The following is an 18,512-nucleotide window of genomic DNA, read 5'->3' as shown; positions in this document are numbered from 1 at the left end:
AACATTGAACATGACCACACAGTACGGGCCCTTCAGCCCAGGATGTTGTGTCAATCTGTGTAAATCTACTGCACAACAATCTCATCCATCCCCACCTCACAACGATACTTTTACATCCATGTAAATATCTGGAGGCTCTTTTACTCTGCCCTTGAAAGACTGGAATTAACCACCTTTTAACTGCTTCACTTAGCTGTGTGTACACTGGGATTTTTGGGGGGGGGGGTCATTTTCATCCTAGTACTTGCCCTCCAAAGTAGGTAATATCAGAGCCAAAGCATGTAAAAAGCTTATCCGCCTTCCTGGGACACCAACGCTGTATGCTGATGGTCCTTCCTCCTTTTGGACCGGGATGCCGGGTCCCTATGTAAAAGGTCGCACTGAATCAGCTTATCTTGGTTCAGTGTGAGCACTTCAATCCAAACCGACCTAGCTTTAAACATGGTCATTGACATGCCAATTTAGTGGGATCTCTGTGTGAAAGGGGTATTAGAGTCTTGAATGTCCCTATTGTGCCAGCCTCCTCCACCACCATCCCTGGCAAAACATTCCAGACACCCACCACTCTGAGTAATAAAAAAACTCACCTTAAGTAGATGTCTTCTGGTGTTTGCTCTTTCACCCCTGGAGAGAGGTGCTAGCTGTCCATCCTAATTCAGCCTCTCAGAATGGCCAGCACCCTATCTAATAAAAACATGCTGAAATGCTGGAGAAACTTAAGACGGTCTTTCAGTGTCCATAGGAGACAAAGATATATTGCCAACGTTAATAATAGACTTTTGTGTTTCATTCAGCACCCTATCTAATCCCCATCTTGCCAGCACCCTGGACATCAGCTGGAACTATGTCCCATGTAAATTAAATTACAGTTTACAACTTTTTTGTAGCACTACTTGTATTTCATGAAACCAATGGTAATCATTCATTGCCTCAGTCAATCCTTTGAAATTGAAGTGAATGTTTAAGAATTTTGGTTTTTTTTAAAAGGGAAAACACTATTTGTCAGAATGTAACACAAGAAATATAAGTAGGCCATCTGGCCCATTAAACCTGCTCTACCATTCAATAAAATCATAGCTGATTGGTCTCCGAGTCCTTTTATGAGGTCTTGGTCTTCACTGTGAGGTTGATTGAAATTTTGGGCTTTAGTGCTTTGATTCTGAAAGGAAAATTGCCTTTGTTGTGTAAAACAACTAGAAGAACTCCAGCCAGATGACATTGACATTGACTTCTCTGGTTTCTGCTAGCCTACTCTCTGTTTTACCTCCCTTCCCTTTCCCTCTGCCTTCTTTCCTCCAGCTCCCCACCCCTTTTCCTCTCCATTCCTTCCTCCCCCTGCTTGCTGGTGTGCCCTCCCTCCCTTATCCACCTATTACCTCCTGCCTTTGGGACTGTGCTCCTCCCCCTTCCCCTCCACCTTACCATTTTGTTCGGGCACCTGCCATCCCCATCAGGCCAGCACCCTGGACATCAGCTGGAACTATATCCCATGTAAATTAAATTACAGTTTACAACTAACTTTTTTTGTAGCACTACTTGTATTTCAAGAAACCAATGCTAATCATGCATTGCCAATATTTTTCCATACCTTGATGAGGGGGTCAACCAATCTGAAAGTTGGTTATGTACAGTGGAACCCTGATTTAACGCGAACCTGGATATAATGCCATCAGCCAGCTGACCCCTTTTTTCCCCTCTTTCCAGAATTGAAATTGTTTTCAGATCAAAATGGAACATACCATTGGAAGACAAAAATCTTTTTCAGTGAAAAATAAGCTTCATGCACTTGACACGATCAAGAATAAAAGTCAAACCCAAATTGCACGCAACCTCGGCGTACTGGAAATCTCAGGAAGCTAAGTTACACACGTCGCTTTGGGAAGTCAAGGAAGAGGCAGGACTAAAGGCTGAATGCATGAAGACAGCCAAAGATGTCAGTCTCGATGACTCCCTTAACGAGTGGTTCATTCAAACCCGTTCAGAAGGCCTTCCAATTTCCAGGCCTATTCTCAAAGCTCAAGCCGAGAAGTTTGACCAGCTGATCAATGGAGAAACCTCACAGTTCAAAGCTAGCAATGGATGGCTAGACCGGTTTAAATGCCGTCACAGAATTTCTCATTAGTGTCTGGAGAAATTTGCTCAGCCAACAGTGCCACCACCACCAAATATCCGGCAGAACTAAAAACTTTTAGAAGAAGGTGGCTACGTCGAAGAACAAGTGTACAACTATGACGAACAAGGCCTCTGCTACAAGATGATCCCAGACTGCACGCTGTCTAGCAAAGATCTCGCACATTGACGTGAAACATTCATACAACGCTAAGATCGTGTGATATTGTTGTTTTGTGTTAACAAGACTGGAACACACAAGCTAAAACCACTCATGACTGGCAAATTTTGCTCGCCCCGCTATTTCCACCATGTCAACGTGAAGGCGCTATTTTTTGAGTGCACGCATAGCAGCAGTGCTTGGATGACCAGTGTCATATTGGAGGATTGGTTTTAATTAACTTTTGTCTCTGCTGTCCACATTCATTTGTGTAAGCAAAAGCTGGATCCGAGTTTCTTACCTCCCAAAGAACACTAAGATCCAGCCCCTAGATCAGGAGATCATCTCCGTGTTCAAGTAGAATTACGGGCGTGAATTAATTTGTAGAATTGTAGCTGACTCAACAACGTTGAAAGACTATCTGAAAAGCCTGAACGTTAAAGAAGTTTGTCCCTGAGGTGGGAAGGGCTGGGCAGCAGTCAGCTCCTTGTGTGTGGGGAAAAATGCTGGGAGAAGGGTCTGGGTCCAGCCTTTTCATCATGAAAATCCACCAAGGAAGATGATGATGAGGAAGAATTCTGCGGCTTTACAGATGAAGAGGTGGGTGAGGCATAGAGGATTTTCACCAGTGATGCTCTGCCACTGAAGAATGCCCGGCATGTGAGCATCTGACAGACTCTGAGATAGTCGGTAACCTTACTATAACACTGGTTCCTGAACCACAGGTGGATGAAAATGAGAAGCCTCCACCCCCACCCCCGAAAGTGTCTGAAGCCGTAAGTACCTCAAGGCTAGCCTATGTAGGTTGGAGATCCAGGGATGTGGACCACATCAATGTCGTCCAGTTCTGACGCATTTTGGATTTTACTCACAGCCAGCGTCATGCTGCGTTTAGGCAATAAACACTCAATTGCTTTAAAAGAAATAAAATGATGATTGTAAGAAATAAAAAAAGATAATTACAAATACAGGTATTGTACGTGTTCTTTATTTTTTTTTTAAATGCTGTTTTCGTGACCCCAATTTAGCACTACCCCGCTTTTTTCATGATCCGATTTTTTTTGGACCTGAGTCATCGCCTTATAGCGGGGTTCCATTGTATCTTTATCTTTGCTATATAAAGTACACTGTTTGACCTGTGCTGAGTTTCTCCAGCATTGTGGTTTTACTTCAACCATGATGTCTGCAGACTTTCATGCTTTATTAGAAGAACTACTGACCTCTCCTTGAGGCTCTTGGCTTCTGGTGCAATTTACAAACCTCAGAGCAGTTTATTCCATAACATGGAGCCTGGTTTGACACCCTGGCTGTCTTCTTCAAGCACAACACACCGCGGAACCATACCCAAGGACAGAAGGCTGTGCAACAGACACTCTCTGTCATAATCTGCAAGCCCATCTGGTTTCCATTGACAAAATAGCTGCTCATTTCCTCTTGGCTCCACTGCCTTCCTCCCTTAATTCTCCGTCCCAGTCCTAATCTAATTGGAATGCTGAATTTCCAGCATTCACCTCTTAATTAGTCTGCTACTTACAAGCAGGCAAAATAGAGGAAGCAAAGATATCCTACTGGTGGCATATGAGAGACTACAGACGCTGGAATCTGGAGCAAAACAAAAACAATCTGCTGTAGGAACTCATTGGGGTTGAGCTGCATGAAGAGGAGAAAATGAATGGTCAATATTTCAGGCTGGAACCTTTCATCGAGAATGCAGAGGGGAACTGGCCGGTGAAGCCTGGTTTGACACCCTGGCCATCTTCTTCAAGCACAACACTGGAACCATACCCAAGGACAGAAGGCTGTGCAACAGGAGCTGCTCACTGTCATAATCTGCAAGCCCAGGTGATACTGGCTCTCTCCCCTCTGCCCTCTCTTGGTAAAGGGTTCCAGCCCAAAACATCGACCATTCTTTTTCTCGCACTGATGCAGCTCGACCTGCTGAGCTCCTCCAGCAGATTGTTTGACCAAGTTCAGATTTATTATCATCTGACTATAGATATACAGCTGGACAAAAGTGTTTCTCCTGACCACAGTACACACCCATAATACATGACACATAAATATATAATATAAAATAAATATAGATAAATATTTCAGAATAATTTACTCAATTCATTTAAAAGAGGCCCAAGGTGACATTAATTTTACAGCCTGTGGGAAGCAGCTATTTCCTCGCCTGGCAGTCTTGATTTTGATGTTCTTATATCTCCTTCCTGACGGTAGTGGGTCAAAGATCCTGAGTGATCCTCCATAATTCTTTGAGCACTGTTTAAGCCATGCTTCTGGTGAATGTCGTCAATAAAGGGAGACGCCAACCATTTTGGTAATCCTCTGTATTGACTTCCGGTCTGATGCTTTGCAGCTACTATCCCACATGGTGATGCAGCCAGACAGGACAGTCTCAACTGCCCTCCTGTAAAAGGTCATCAAGTAATGGTCATTGGCTCAAACACTGGACTGAGTAGTTACTGATTCTTGTTGCATTCAGTAGAAATGAAATATTCAAAAGAATGTGTGGAAGAGATTCAAGTTCGTTTAATGAGAGAGAATCTTCTGCGAGCAGGTTAGCAAATCAAGTCTCACATACATGTGGCTGAGCACAAGTATAGAGTGTAATATTTTGTGTAAAAGATCAATTAGTACGAAGTGTGCAGGAGTGCACTGCTGTGGGGTTCATTCAGGAGCCTGATTGCAGCAGGGAAGAAATCAGCTTTAAACCTGTTGGTGAGTGAATTCAACCTGAGCCTTTTCCCCAGTGGCAGGAGGGAGAAGAGAGTGTGTATGCGATGGGATGGGTCCTTCAGTATGATAGATGCCTTTTCTAGGTAGCAGGAGGTGTAGATAAGAGTCGAAAGTATGATGTTCTGAGCTGTGATTCACCACAGTTTGCTGTAGATAGTGTATCCCTGAAGCATTTCATTAGAATTGACACCACAGCAGAGATGTAATTCTCATTGTTAAAGGGTCTTATAGCACAGAAACAACCCCTTTAGACCACTGGGTGGATCCCTACCCATCAAGCACCTAATTATACTCATCCAACACTAATGCTATTTTTTTTTAAATTCTTCCCACATTTCCAACTACTCCCATTGCATTCTACCATTTCCTTACAGAGTGGAGACAATTTACTGCACTCACACAATCATACGGAGAACATACATATTCCACACTGACAGCACTAAAGGTAAGAATTGAACCTGGATCACTGGTTCTCTGAGATGACAGTTCCATTAGCTGCACCACCATGCCATCCTACCAATTGTGGGCTCCCACTAATGCGTAGGTAATCTCTTCTTGGTGTCTTAAGTGGTAAGCATTAGGCAAGGTACAAGGGATATGGTCGTAATATAGAGGAACAGAAATAGGCCATTCCACCATGAGCTGATCCATTCTCCCACTCAGCCCCACTCCCCATCTCTGCCTTAAATACACCCAACGACCTGGCCTCCACAGTTGCCCATGGTAGCAAATTCCAGAGGTTCGCCACATTATGACTAAAGAAATTCCTCCACATCTGCTTTAAGTGGCCACCCTTCAATCCTGAAGTTGTGCCCTCTTGTCCGAGACTCTTGCTCTGATTCAGGTACCGCGCTGTGGTCTGTGAGAAAGTTGACGAGGCCTTTAAAACCTTATCAGCAGGTTGCACTCCTCTGAATGTTCTACCACCCTTCAATATTGCTGTCTAGATTAGCGTGTTGAAGTTTCCAGAGTCTGGTATGTACCCCACAAACACTGTACAGCCAATGGGCCAGTACATTTAATTCTCCGGATGAGATGGTTAAGATTGCAAACCTGGAGAAAGATGTGGAAACGTCTGCTTGTTTGTTATGAGGAGTGTTTTGTACCAATATGCTAGCTCTGCAGTTGAGTCAATCAGTGAAGGAGGGGAAGATGGATGTGATACCTAAGCGCTGGAAGGCAAATATGAGGACAAAGATATGGATTAATAAACAAACAAGTATGGCCATAGAATCCTGAAACTCACTCCCTGCAGGGGTATGGATTCTGTTCAGTTGACACTTTCAGCACAGATGGAAAGTTTATTAAAGTGCAACAACCGTCAGTATTCCTGATTAGGCTCCTTTAAACTGCCTGGGCCAGCCAAGACCTGCCCCGGGCCTGTAAAGGGCTGGCCTGGTGCACACTTAGCGTATCACGTTCATTTCTGGTTACCTCATTACAGAAAGGATGTGGAAGCTATGGAGAGGTTGCAGAGATTTCCCAGAATGTTTCCTGGTTTGGAGGCAAAGTTAGCAGAGCTGGGACTTTTCTCTTTGGAGTGCTGAAGGATGAGAGGAGACTTGATATAGAGGTCTACACGATTCTGGGTAGTAGAAGAAGTAGCCTTTATTGTCATTTAAAACCAGTACGCAGTATATAGTTAAAAACGAAATTACGTCCTCCAGAAACCACAATGCGACCCACATATCCACGATTACGCATCAGATAACACAAGGTACCATTTCTGCTCCAGACAAAATGGAAGATAAAAACTACACAAGGCTAAAACACACCTACACAAAACTAATAATGAGTTAAAAACAAACCAGTGCTAACAATACAGTAAAAGATGGAAAAACTAGACAATAACCGCAGTGGAGACAATCACGTTTCAGAAACTTAGATTTTAAAAAGGCCAGTGGCTTGAAAAGAAGAACCGGTGCGCAGTTCACAAGTCCACACAGGCCTGTCAGCTTTGGGACTGGAGAGAGACCACCCCATGCCCTCCTCTCCGACACACTCCAAGATTGCACAGCCTCCTGAACCTCCAGGCCAGACACACAATTTGGCCACTCCGGGCTCCCCGACACCTCCTCCGCAGAACAGCCACCCAGGCATATGCTGGCTGCTCTGGACACCCAAAGCAGCTCCACAGACTCACCACAGTGATTCCTCCTTTGGCCACTGGCACCATCTGACATCCGGAAGCCTTCACCCCACCACAGAGGCCTGACCACAGCAGATCAGGCCAATCTACTTCTTCCACAGCTTCACCTTACTTTGAAGTTCTTCTCAGTTTCCCGTCTCCACTGCGCTACCATCTGATCTTCATCCTTTAAAAATTGAGCGTGGCATTCCACTTAGACTGTTTCAGTAGCATCACGGTCTGGAGAGGCCGCTGCAGCCGTGCCATGCCGCCATCATGTGGAACCAGGAAAAAAAATGATTAAGTGGACAGCCAATGCCTTTTCGCACGGCGAGAATAGCAAGCACCAGAAGACATCTCTACAAAGTGAAGGGAGGAAAGTTTAGGGGAGACGTCAAAGGTAAGTTTTTTTTTACATGGAATTGAGGGTGTCTGGAATGCATTGCCAGGGGTCGTGGTAGAGGCTGGAACATTAGGAGCATTTAAAACACTCTTAGGCAAATGAATGAAAGAAAAATAGAGGGTTACATGGTAGGAATGGTTTTGTACATATTTTTTCATGGGAATATAAAGGTCGGCACAACATCAAAGCCCAAAAGGGACTATGCTGTAATGTTCTGTGGCCTTTATAATTCTGGGTTTGGAGTTAGAAAAATAGCTTTTGTTGGTTCAACACCAACATGGCACAATTTATAACCATAGGATGAAGTTGAGAGTTTCAGCCTCATTCCAAGTCTTGGCATCTGATGTGAGAAATGTTATATAGAACATTGCAGTACAGTGCAGGCCCTTCAGCCCATGATATCACTGCATAATAGTCCAAACCTTCCCTACCTCACATTACCTCCACCACTCCCACCCCTGGCAATGCATTTCACGTACTCGCTGCAAAACAAACCTTGCCTTTGACATCTCCCCTAAACTTTATTCCAGTCACCTTAAACAGATATCCTTTGGTATTTGCTAATGTCGCTCCAGGAAAATGGTTTCTTTAGGGTTCAACTTGGGATCTGCTTGGATGAGTTCTAAAAGTGTGTTTTTTTTTGGTGTTATTTGATGTGGAACAAGGGGTTAATTTCCCCTGTTAAAAGGGTTACAGTGTTATATCAGTGTCTCTTCTCAAACAATGTTGCCAAAAGTCATACTTCCTGTCCCTAATGGGACAGATTGTGGATATGTGTCCTGTGGAGTAGCTGCCTCATTATATTAATGATGCTTAACCCTTTGAACTCCATGTCCCTGTTTTCAGGGACTTCCAACAAGTGCATATACTCCATGTGCCCGTTTTCTGGGGTTGGTTTTGTACCCAACCACCAGCTGGTTTGTACTGTAATTTATTAATTGACCCAGTCCAGAGTATATATTATGAAAGGGAAAAAATGGCTGGAGTCCAAAGGGTTAAGGTTTACTAAGATGACATTGAGAGTTTATTACAATGCGCAATGAAATTCTTACTTATTGCAGCCACCCAGTGTGTAAGATACACTCATAAGTGTAAATTAAAAGATTAAAAAAATAAAAAAGATTGGTGTTTGCAGTGGCCGTTGGCAGAAAAAAATTAAATATTTTATTTTAAAACTCTTCCCTTTTCAGCTATGGTCCCCTCAGGACCCTGCTCAAAGTTTATGGGCCATCTTCCCCATCGAATCAGACAAAGTTTGGTTCTTCTATACTTCTCTCCCACCAATTACATCGAAAACATGAAAAATATTTGTTATGCGAGGTGAGAAGAGAACAAGGCTTTTACTTGAATGTGCTGTGGCCCCCATGGCTGGTCAAGACAAATCTTTAGTGGTCCAGGTGTAGTTTTTGGGTAAGAGCAGTACAGGGAGATTCAAAAGCCTGATAGTCATTGGAAAGAAACTGGAGGTAGCAGACTTCAGGCTTCTGTACCTTCTGCTGGAAGGTAGCGAGAAGAGGTTGTGACCAGGGTGATGGGGTCCTTTATGATGGCTGCTTTTGTTTTAATTATTTTTTTATTTTTCACACTATGAACCATATTGACCAAAATACACATAAACATTTACCTCTTGAATATACACAGTGTCATTTTCTCCCCTTTTCCCCCTCCCTTCCCTCCCTCCTTCACCCCCCTCCCCACCAACTCAACGTTCAACCTATATGATAATCCATTAAACAATGTCATCACACAATGAAAATAAACAAGAAATTTGTGTCATCTACTTTTACATACTGGGTCAGTTCATTTCGTCGTCTTCTCCTTCTGTCATTTTAGGCGGTGGAGGTCCGCGGTAGGACCTCTCTGTTGTGTTCCATGTACGGTTCCCAAATTTGTTCGAATACTGTGATGTTATTTCTTAAATTATATGTTAATTTTTCCAATGGAATACATTTATTCATTTCTATGTACCATTGCTGTATTCTCAGGCTATCTTCCGATTTCCAAGTTGACATTATACATTTTTTTGCTACAGCTAAGGCTATCATAATAAATCTTTTTTGTGCTCCATCCAAATCGAGTCCAAGTTCTTTACTTCTTATATTACTTAGAAGAAAGATCTCTGGATTTTTTGGTATGTTGCTTTTTGTGATTTTATTTAATACCTGGTTTAGATCGTCCCAAAACTTTTCCACTTTCTCACATGCCCAAATTGCATGTACTGTTGTTCCCGTTTCCTTCTTACAGCGAAAACATCTGTCTGATACTGTTGGGTCCCATTTATTTAACTTTTGGGGCATGATGTATAGCCTGTGTAACCAATTATATTGTATCATGCGTAACCTCGTGTTTATTGTATTTCTCATAGTTCCGGAGCATAGCTTTTCCCATGTTTCATTCTTTATCTTTATGTTTAGATCTTGTTCCCATTTTTGTTTGGGTTTACAGCTTGTTTCCTCGTTCTCTTTCTCTTGCAGCTTGATGTACATGTTCGTTATATGATGCCTGCTTTCTTGAGACATCACTTCATGTCGATGTCTTCCAGTGCTCATGACTTTCCTCACCTTTTATCACCAGGAGAGAATGGACTGCCCTGGGAAACATGAAGAAAGAAAACGCTATGGTGGAATTTATCCATTTGGTGAACAAGTGCTGCAATCTGTTTGAACCCTATGTCACATCTCATAAAATAGAGAGGGAAGAGCAAGAAAGGAAGAGGTAAGAGCATTGTTGCCTGTGTTCACAGTTCTCTTACTTGGTACTCCAAAAACACTGTACCAGCTGTGTCCTCAGTGGGCAGCACTCCCTCCTTTGAGACCATTGACATGGTGAAGCACCTGATCACAAGTCAAGTTATTGTCATCTGATTGTCCAAGTACAACCCGACCAAACTGTGTTCTCCAGTCCTCAGTGCAAAACATACAGGCATAACACTCATACAGACAAACAATACATATGCAGGGCAGACGAGAGTCTCGGGTGGTCAGTGGGACCAGTTCCTCAGGTCGTTCAGCGTTCGCACTGCCCATGGGGAGAAGCTGTTCCACAGCCTGGTGGTGCTGGCTCTGATCCTCCTGTATCCCTTCCCCAATGGGAGCAGCTGAAAGAAGGGGTCCTCAATAATTTTGCGTCCCCCCTCTTTGGGGGGTTGTGGCGGGGAGGGAGACTCCAGTGATCCTCTCTGCCACTTTTATGGTCCTGTGGATCGACCTCCAATCTATTTCTCCACAGTGACTGTGATGCAGCCGGCCAGGATGCTCTCAATAGAGCTCCTGTAGAAGGTTCACATGTTGGTGGCCAGTAATGTTGCCCGCTTTAGTCTTCTCAGGAAGTACAGTCACCGTTGTACCTTCCTAACAAGTGAGGAGATGTTGAGTGTTCATGATAGGACACTAGTAAGTGAACTGCAAGGAACTTGGCGCTCTCCACTCTCTCCACTACAGAGTTGTTGATCTGTAATGGAGGGTGGTCGTTCTTTGTCCTCCTGAAGTCCACGATCATCTCCTTCGTCTTGTCCACTTCAAGACTCAGGTTGTTCCTCTCGCACCATTTCACGAGATTTCCCACCTCTGTAGAGCGACTCATCGATGTCGCTGTTGTGCCACCTGCAAACTTGATGATGCTGTTGGAGATGGATCTGGTGATGCAGTTGTGGGTCAGTAGCGGGAACAAATATCTGGTGCAGGAATTATCACACCATTTTTGGGGTTGATGCCTTTCAGGTTGGATGTTAAACTGAGAGAGAAGTGATTGTACTATTCGATCTTCAGAAGCCATCTGCTTATGAACCCCGGTATCTGGAATTCAAGTAATTGTAAAAAAATTTCTAGGAAATTAAATTTAAAAAAATAAAAAAAGTAAGAATAAAATAATAGGCAAAATGTACACATTTAAAATTGTAAAACCAAATGTTTTCTGAAATAACACACAAACCTTTGGTGAAGATGGGAGCAGCTGAGTGCTTTGGTCGTGCTTTGCTTGAGAGCTGTTTGAATAAAGTTGTGTGGCATGAAGAGCCGGTCAATGCCACTCGCCATTGGGGTGACTCTTTTAAAGTGTCTCCTTACACACTGCTTTATAACAGTCGACCCGCTCAGAGGCTTTATCTGTAAACTTGGGATGGGGGGGGGGGGTGTAATTATCTGTAATGTTATTGTTGGTCTTTCGAGCGGCTCCATGGAGAGGGTGCACCTGCAGATGTGGTGACGGTTAAATGTTTACAAAGAATGTGACTGAAAATAAAGTGCTTTAAGGTTTATATTCATGCAAATAAGTGATGCTTGTTCAGTCTAAATACAGTCTAATATATCCGTTTTGATTTTTTAAACTGTTTCTTCTTAATGCAGGTGTATTAGGCATTGAATGAGTAATTTTCAAGCAACTGGAAAAGATACTTATCTAGCATCTGCCAATCCCCATAGGTTTTACTGTATTTTGATAATGGTGGTATATATATCTGTGTGTGTCACACACACACACACACACACACACACACACACACACACACACACACACACATTATTGTATCCTACTGCTGAACAGATACTTTGTTTAAAAAAAACAACTAAAATAGCAACTACATTGAATTAAAAAGCAATACATATGCAGTACATATATTTCATGACTCGAAGGGTTTGTATGAGCTGTTCATTCAGTCGTTCAGTATTCTCGCTGCCCATGGGAAGAACTGTTCCTCAGCCTGGCGGTGCTGGCTTTGATACTCCTGTATCTCTTCCCTGACGGGAGCAGCTAAAAGATACTGTGGGAGGGGTCCTCAATTGTTTTAAACAACGATCCTGGTGGAACGATGTGGGTTGGGGGGGGGTGCGGGGAGGGACACCCCGGTGATCCTCTCTGCAGAATTGCAAAAAGATAAGTAGATTATAAGTATTCACGATGGTTTCTTTTTCAATCTTTTTATTAAACATATTACAGTGAACAATACATGAGAATAGAATACAGAATCAAATAGTAAAATCAAACATCAATATATTGCAATACATAATATAGCGGATAACATTATAACATATTTGAACAATATTATTCCTTTCTCCTCAATTTGGAATATTCAAAAAAGATTTAAAAAAATTATTACTAAAACCCCATCTAACCTGCCAAAATAAACAAAAAAAAACTCCCAGCATCAATTTAAAAAAAAAATGGCTGGGCAACATAAACGGAGAATTCACAACAACAGATCAGTAGAAACTATTTATCTCGTCCTTGCCAATAAAAAAAAAATCCCAAAACAGTCCGGAAAGTAAAGTCAAAATGCAAATTAATTCATATGAAAATACGAAAAAAGTCTCTTCAAACTTAACAGAGATATCAAAAGTGCAACTTCTAATTTGTTTCTAAACTTAAACATGACATAACTTGAGAGAACCATTGAGTCAAAGTAGATGAATTAGGACTTCTCCATTTAAATAAATGGTGTACAGTATAGTAAAGGCTCAACCCAATGTGCGGAAGTGAGAACTCGACCCACCTCTGGAACTATAATTTCAAATATAGCAGTGAATGGATTAGGTTGCAATCTAATACCTAGTATAATTGACAGAGTTTTGAAAATATCTGTCCAATACAGAGCAAGACTAAAACATATGCGTTAGTGTGGCCACTTGTGATTTACATCTATCACACATAGGTCTAACATTAAGAATGATACGGGCCAATTTGTCTTTCAACATATGAACCTATGTACCACTTTAAACTGAATCAATGCATGTCGGACACATAATGAAGAGGTATTAACCATTCCAAAAAATCACGCTTGTATTCACAATTATCCCAGTGCAATAAAGATTTTGCGATTGTGCAGTTAGTCTTTTTTATCATGTCAGAATAGTCCATTTATGGTAACAAGGAGAGGTTCAAGAGCTTGATAGGTGTTGGAAAGAAACTATTCTCGAACCTGGAGGTGCTGGTTTGCAGTCTGTATCTTTTACCAGAAGATAGCAGTGAGAAGAGGTTGTGACCAGGGTGATTGAGGTTCTTTGTGATGTTGGCTGGCTTCTTTGGGAAGCATCTCGCATAGATGTCTTCAGTAAACGAGAGGTCGGAGCCTGTGATAGACCTGGCTACGTTCTGTATCTTATGCATTCCTGGGCTCTCAAATTCCCAAACCAAGCTGGGATGCGTCCAGATAATATACCTTGGTGCTTGCTGAAATTGAATGAAATGGCTTCTTGGCAAAATGAAGCAAAACATTTCTCCAGTGTCTCTTAGAGAAGGAAATTTGCTTTTATTACTGGATTTGACTGGTACAGTATAAGGCTGCAGAAACCATATGCATCTTGTTAACTCCTGGAAGCAGCATTGTAAATTGTCCTGGTTGCAGGACAGTAAATTTTAATGCTGGCAGAATCTGAATATTGGAAAGATTTATTGCTGCAGAGATTTACAACCTCAAGTGGATAGAAATTAAAATGTTATGTTACAGCTGTACAGAGCTCCTGTTTTGCCTTCTGTCTGAACATTACACCTCAGTAGAGATGCTTTAGCTGATTTTTTTTGATTTTTTTTAAAATTTTTTATTTTTCACACCATAAATCACAATAGCCATGATATACACTTTTTCTTTTTCACACATTTACAGTGACTTTTTCTCCCCTCCCCCCTCCCTCCTGAGATGCTTTAGCTGATTAATGAAAAAGATTTCATGCTGAAGCTAGATAATTAAATTTTTTTTGTCAAAAGACCAATAGAAGCCCAAACGTCAACTATTCTTTTTCTCCCAGTGACACTGCAAAGTATAGAAGTTGGGAGATGATGTTGCAGTTGTACAAGACATTGATGAGATCCCATTTGGAGTATTGTATTCAGTTTTGGTCAGCCTGCTATGAGAAAGATGTCAAGCTGGAGAGAGTGTGGAGGCTGTTGCCAGGAGGCCTGATCTATAGGGCTTTATTCCTTGGAGCGCAGGAGGATGTGGGGTGATCTTGTCGGGATATACGCAATTATGAGAGGGAGAGAGTAGGTGATGCAGAGAGTTTCTTCCCAGATTAATGGAATCAGTAAGCAGAGGGACACAGGTTTAAGTGCAATACACAAGCCTGCTTTTTCCAGCATGTTTGCGCATTGCACTCGACCACAGCATCTGCAGACTTTCTTGTTTAAGGTGAAGGAGGAGAAATTTAACAGGAAGTTGAGGGGTAACCTTTTTTTTACACAGACAGGATGGTGGGATTACTGTGGGTGGGACATTTTTGATCTGCATGGGCCAAAGGGGCTTTTCACACTCTGTGTCTCTTGTAACCGGCTGAGATTCTCCAGCAGCTTTTTTTCGTGTAAGATTTATGGACATAAATATAATTGAGATGGTGATCAGCCTTAATGAGCAATTGAATCATGGAGACTCAAACACTCGTCTTCTACGTTGTGTTAAGCTGGCCTAGAAGTGTTCAAAGTAGAACATACGGATGTTTGGCAGTGGGACTAGTTTGGGAGCGAGTGGGGAAGAATAAGATGCTTCACTTCCTATCATGCAACCACTACAGCATGGAAACAGACCCATCAGCCCATCTAGTCTTTGCTGATCTGTGCTGCAAACTGGTGCTTTCAGGTTGCATTGCAGAACTCAGCTGCTAAATGAATTGGAAATCATTGTTCAGTTTGCTCTCTTATTGGGCAAGATAGTTATCCATCATGAATTAGTTCACCCTCTCCTTGTGATATCTCATCCTTTCATTCACCTAGTTCTCCAAATAAATCTAAACTCTGCACTAACTTTAGTTTTTGTCTGAGAATTTGACATCAAGAAGTTACTGCTTCAGTTTGATTATTTGTTGAAGTATTATCTTTTTGGAATCTATTCTAAAGGAATAATTATTGCATTTGGGCTGGAAACGTTGCCCCATTGTGGGTTTAAATCAGTATCCAGTATCTCTATGTAACTCTACTTTTGTCCTCTGGCTTACTTGCTATACTATGTATGAGATCTCTACTGGACTGCTTTCGAAACAACCTCTATCACTACATCTTGGTACACGGGAAAATCAACTAGAGCTGAGAAACAATTTGATAATGCATAGTTCTAGCCACTTACTTTACGTTGCCTGGTCTCTCTTTGTGCCACAGTGTCCCCATTCCTTGCAGTGATTGTGACATGCACCAAGCCACCTCATGACGCCCAAATACACCAATTAACCTACAATTCCTCTAGGAAATTAGAGGTGACCCATGCAGTCAGGGGGAGAACGAACAAACTCTTTACAGATAGCAGCAGATCTGAACCCAAGTTGCTGACGCTGTAAAGTGTTGTGCTAACCGCTACGTTAACTGTGCCGTTTGTAGGTTAATTGGTGTATTTGAGTACTGCAGACTTGTGGACGGAAGGCCCTTTTACTGTGCTGTATCTCAAAATTAAATGTTAAAATTAAAAACATGAAAAAAAATGTCCCATGTTAAGCTGCATGATCCCCCACCCCCGCCACCCCACCCCCATACAGCTGGTTCATGTATCTCCTCCACGCAGACCTTGCCTTTTCCCATCCCACACCATTTTCCTTCTCTTCCCCCCCCAATCCCGGCCTGTCTTTGTTTTCAAATTCTTCCCTGTGACAACAGGCAGCCCCACAAATAATTCTGGCACATCCATGACATTCTTTCCTTCCACTGTAGACAGCCATGCCCTCAGCTGTCCAGGCCTTGTCTGGCGAAATCATCCCCTCCCTGTATCTCTCCATATTTCTCATTTAAGATGTTGCTTAATATATATCCCTTTGACATCTTGATTAGCTTTCCTCTAACACCACTTGGAGGTTTTACTGCAGGTATGTAATCTTTTATCGGAAATTCTGAAAACCAAAATCCTCCGAAAACTGAACACTTTTTTACTTTATGTACAGTATTTTTTCAGGTGTACAGCTTAGTTTGAGCTAGTTTAAGTTTGAAGTTTTACTGTATGTTTTACTTAAAAATGCAGGGATTGTCTTCCAGTGGAATTCCAGCAACTCCGCTGAAAGTGTATTTGACAGAAGGAGCAGCTTGGGGAGAAATCGGCAATGAAACTCGGGGTGGGCAAGTGGGGAGAGAGCGGCGGCAATGCTTGGGTGAGCGAGCAAGGAGAGAGCTGCAGCACTGCTCAAGCTGGAGAGTGGGGTGAGAGCAGCAGCGCTGCTCAGGTGGGCAAGCGAGGAGAGAGTGGCAGCACCACTCAGGCGGGCAAGCGAGGAGAGACCGGCAGCACTGCTTGGGTGGGCAAGCAGGGAGAGAGAGCGGCAGTGTTGCTCAGGCTGGTGAGCAGGGAGAGAGCGGCAGCGCTGCTCGGGCGGGTGAGTGGGGAGTGAGTGGCAGTGTTGCTCAGGCTGGTGAGCGGGGAGAGCTGCTCGGGCGGGTGAGTGGGGAGTGAGCAGCAGCCCTGGCACCCCTTCCCCCCCCCCCCCATCCAATGCTGCCGCGACACCCCTCTCTCCCCCCCCCCCACACTCAAGTCAATGACTTGAAAATACTGCGTTTTAATATTATTCCGTTATCCAAAAAAATCCAAAATATGTCTGGTCCCAAGGATTTTGGATAAAAGCTTAAGCACCTGTACATCAAAGGCCCACGTACGAATTTCAGTGCATATGCACAATATGTAGGACAATAAACTCCCATCAATATAAGCTCGTGCCTCTTGCATCCATACTGAGTGCACCAAGTGCCCTGCATTCAGACCACTTTGCTTTATAGTAGACTCTGGCTTGTCTTCCATCTGCAGGAGAGAAGAGGAGGAGCGGCGTCGTAGGGAGGAAGAGGAGAGGGAGCGTTTGCGGCAGGAGGAGGAGAGGAGGCAACGAGAGGAGGAAGATAAAAGGAGACGGGAAGAGGAGGAGCGGAGAAATCTAGAGGAAGAGCGGTTTCGAATGGAGCAACAAAAGTAAGATCTTCATCAGATGAAGCTCACTAGGTTTAATGTGAGATTTTTGTTCTACTTGTTTGTCCTTTGTGTGGGGCTGCTTTTGTAAAATTTAAACGGCATTATTGATTCAACTGGGTAGGTTCTTGGCCTCTATTTTGCAATCACTGTGTTGCAGCCCAATTGGTCTGTCCCATTGACCAGGAGCATCCATCATAGATCATTGGACATTATAGTGGCCATGCACCTCCTCCAACCTTGTCAACTGAATTTGATACTCTCAATGTTACTGAGACCAGGCCCTGACCAGGCAACCACTTTGCCAAGCGTTTGCGCTCTGTCTGCAATGCTCATCTTCTGGAGCTCTGGTTGCAATTCGATTCCCAATTTGTTCCCATGCCTACCTGTCTATCCATCGCCTTCTTTGTTGCCCAGGTGAGGCCAGATGGAAACTAAAGGAACAGCACCCAATTACATCCACTTGACCTCAAACCCCCCCCTTCCCCCCACCACTAGCATGTTTTTGAATGGTGGGAGGAAAATGGAGGCCCGGAGAAACCCTACATAGATATGGGGAGACCATACAAAGCCCTTACAGACAGCGCCAGATTTAAACCCGGGTCACTGGCGCTGTAACAGTGTTGCGCTAATGGTGCCACCTATTTTTTTCTCACCCATCACCTACACAGCTCCCACTTGGTCCTTTTCTCCTAGTTCCTCTCTGCTGCCATCCCTCTCCCTTATCTGGTTCTGCTCATCACCTTCCTGTCTGATCAGATTCCAGAATCTGCAGCCCTTTGTTGCCTCCATTCATTCTGTGAACTTTTACATTTCAGGCAACAAATCATGGCTGCCTTAAACACACAGACTGCGGTGCAGTTCCAGCAGTACGCAGCCCAGCAGTATCCTGGTAACTTCGAACAGCAGCAACTCCTGATTCGTCAGCTTCAAGAGCAGCATTATCAGCAATACATGCAACAGTTGTACCAGGTGCAGATAGCACAGCAACAGGTGAGGAGTGTAGCACCAAGCGCAATCCCTCTACAAGCACGGTTCGTGTAGCAGCAAGCGCAATCCCTCTACAAGCACGGTTCGTGTAGCAGCAAGTGCAATCCCTCGACCGCACCAACGA

At 43.3% G+C, this 18,512-nt stretch overlaps 1 protein-coding gene across 1 annotated transcript in view; it reads left to right on the top strand.

Annotated features, from left to right (window-relative positions):
- The window catches only part of acbd3 (acyl-Coenzyme A binding domain containing 3), a 114,935-nt gene that overhangs the window by 66,964 nt on the left and 29,459 nt on the right, over positions 1 to 18,512 (top strand). The window contains exons 3-5 of the mRNA XM_069887825.1: positions 10,117 to 10,257; positions 17,243 to 17,401; positions 18,217 to 18,391. Coding sequence (XP_069743926.1) covers positions 10,117 to 10,257; positions 17,243 to 17,401; positions 18,217 to 18,391 — 475 coding nt within the window. The remainder of the gene's footprint in view (positions 1 to 10,116; positions 10,258 to 17,242; positions 17,402 to 18,216; positions 18,392 to 18,512) is intronic.

The sequence above is a fragment of the Narcine bancroftii genome, chromosome 6 (genome assembly GCF_036971445.1).
Source record: "Narcine bancroftii isolate sNarBan1 chromosome 6, sNarBan1.hap1, whole genome shotgun sequence".
NCBI classification, from domain to species: Eukaryota; Metazoa; Chordata; class Chondrichthyes; order Torpediniformes; family Narcinidae; genus Narcine; species Narcine bancroftii.
This window is presented reverse-complemented; position numbering and strand designations above follow the sequence as displayed.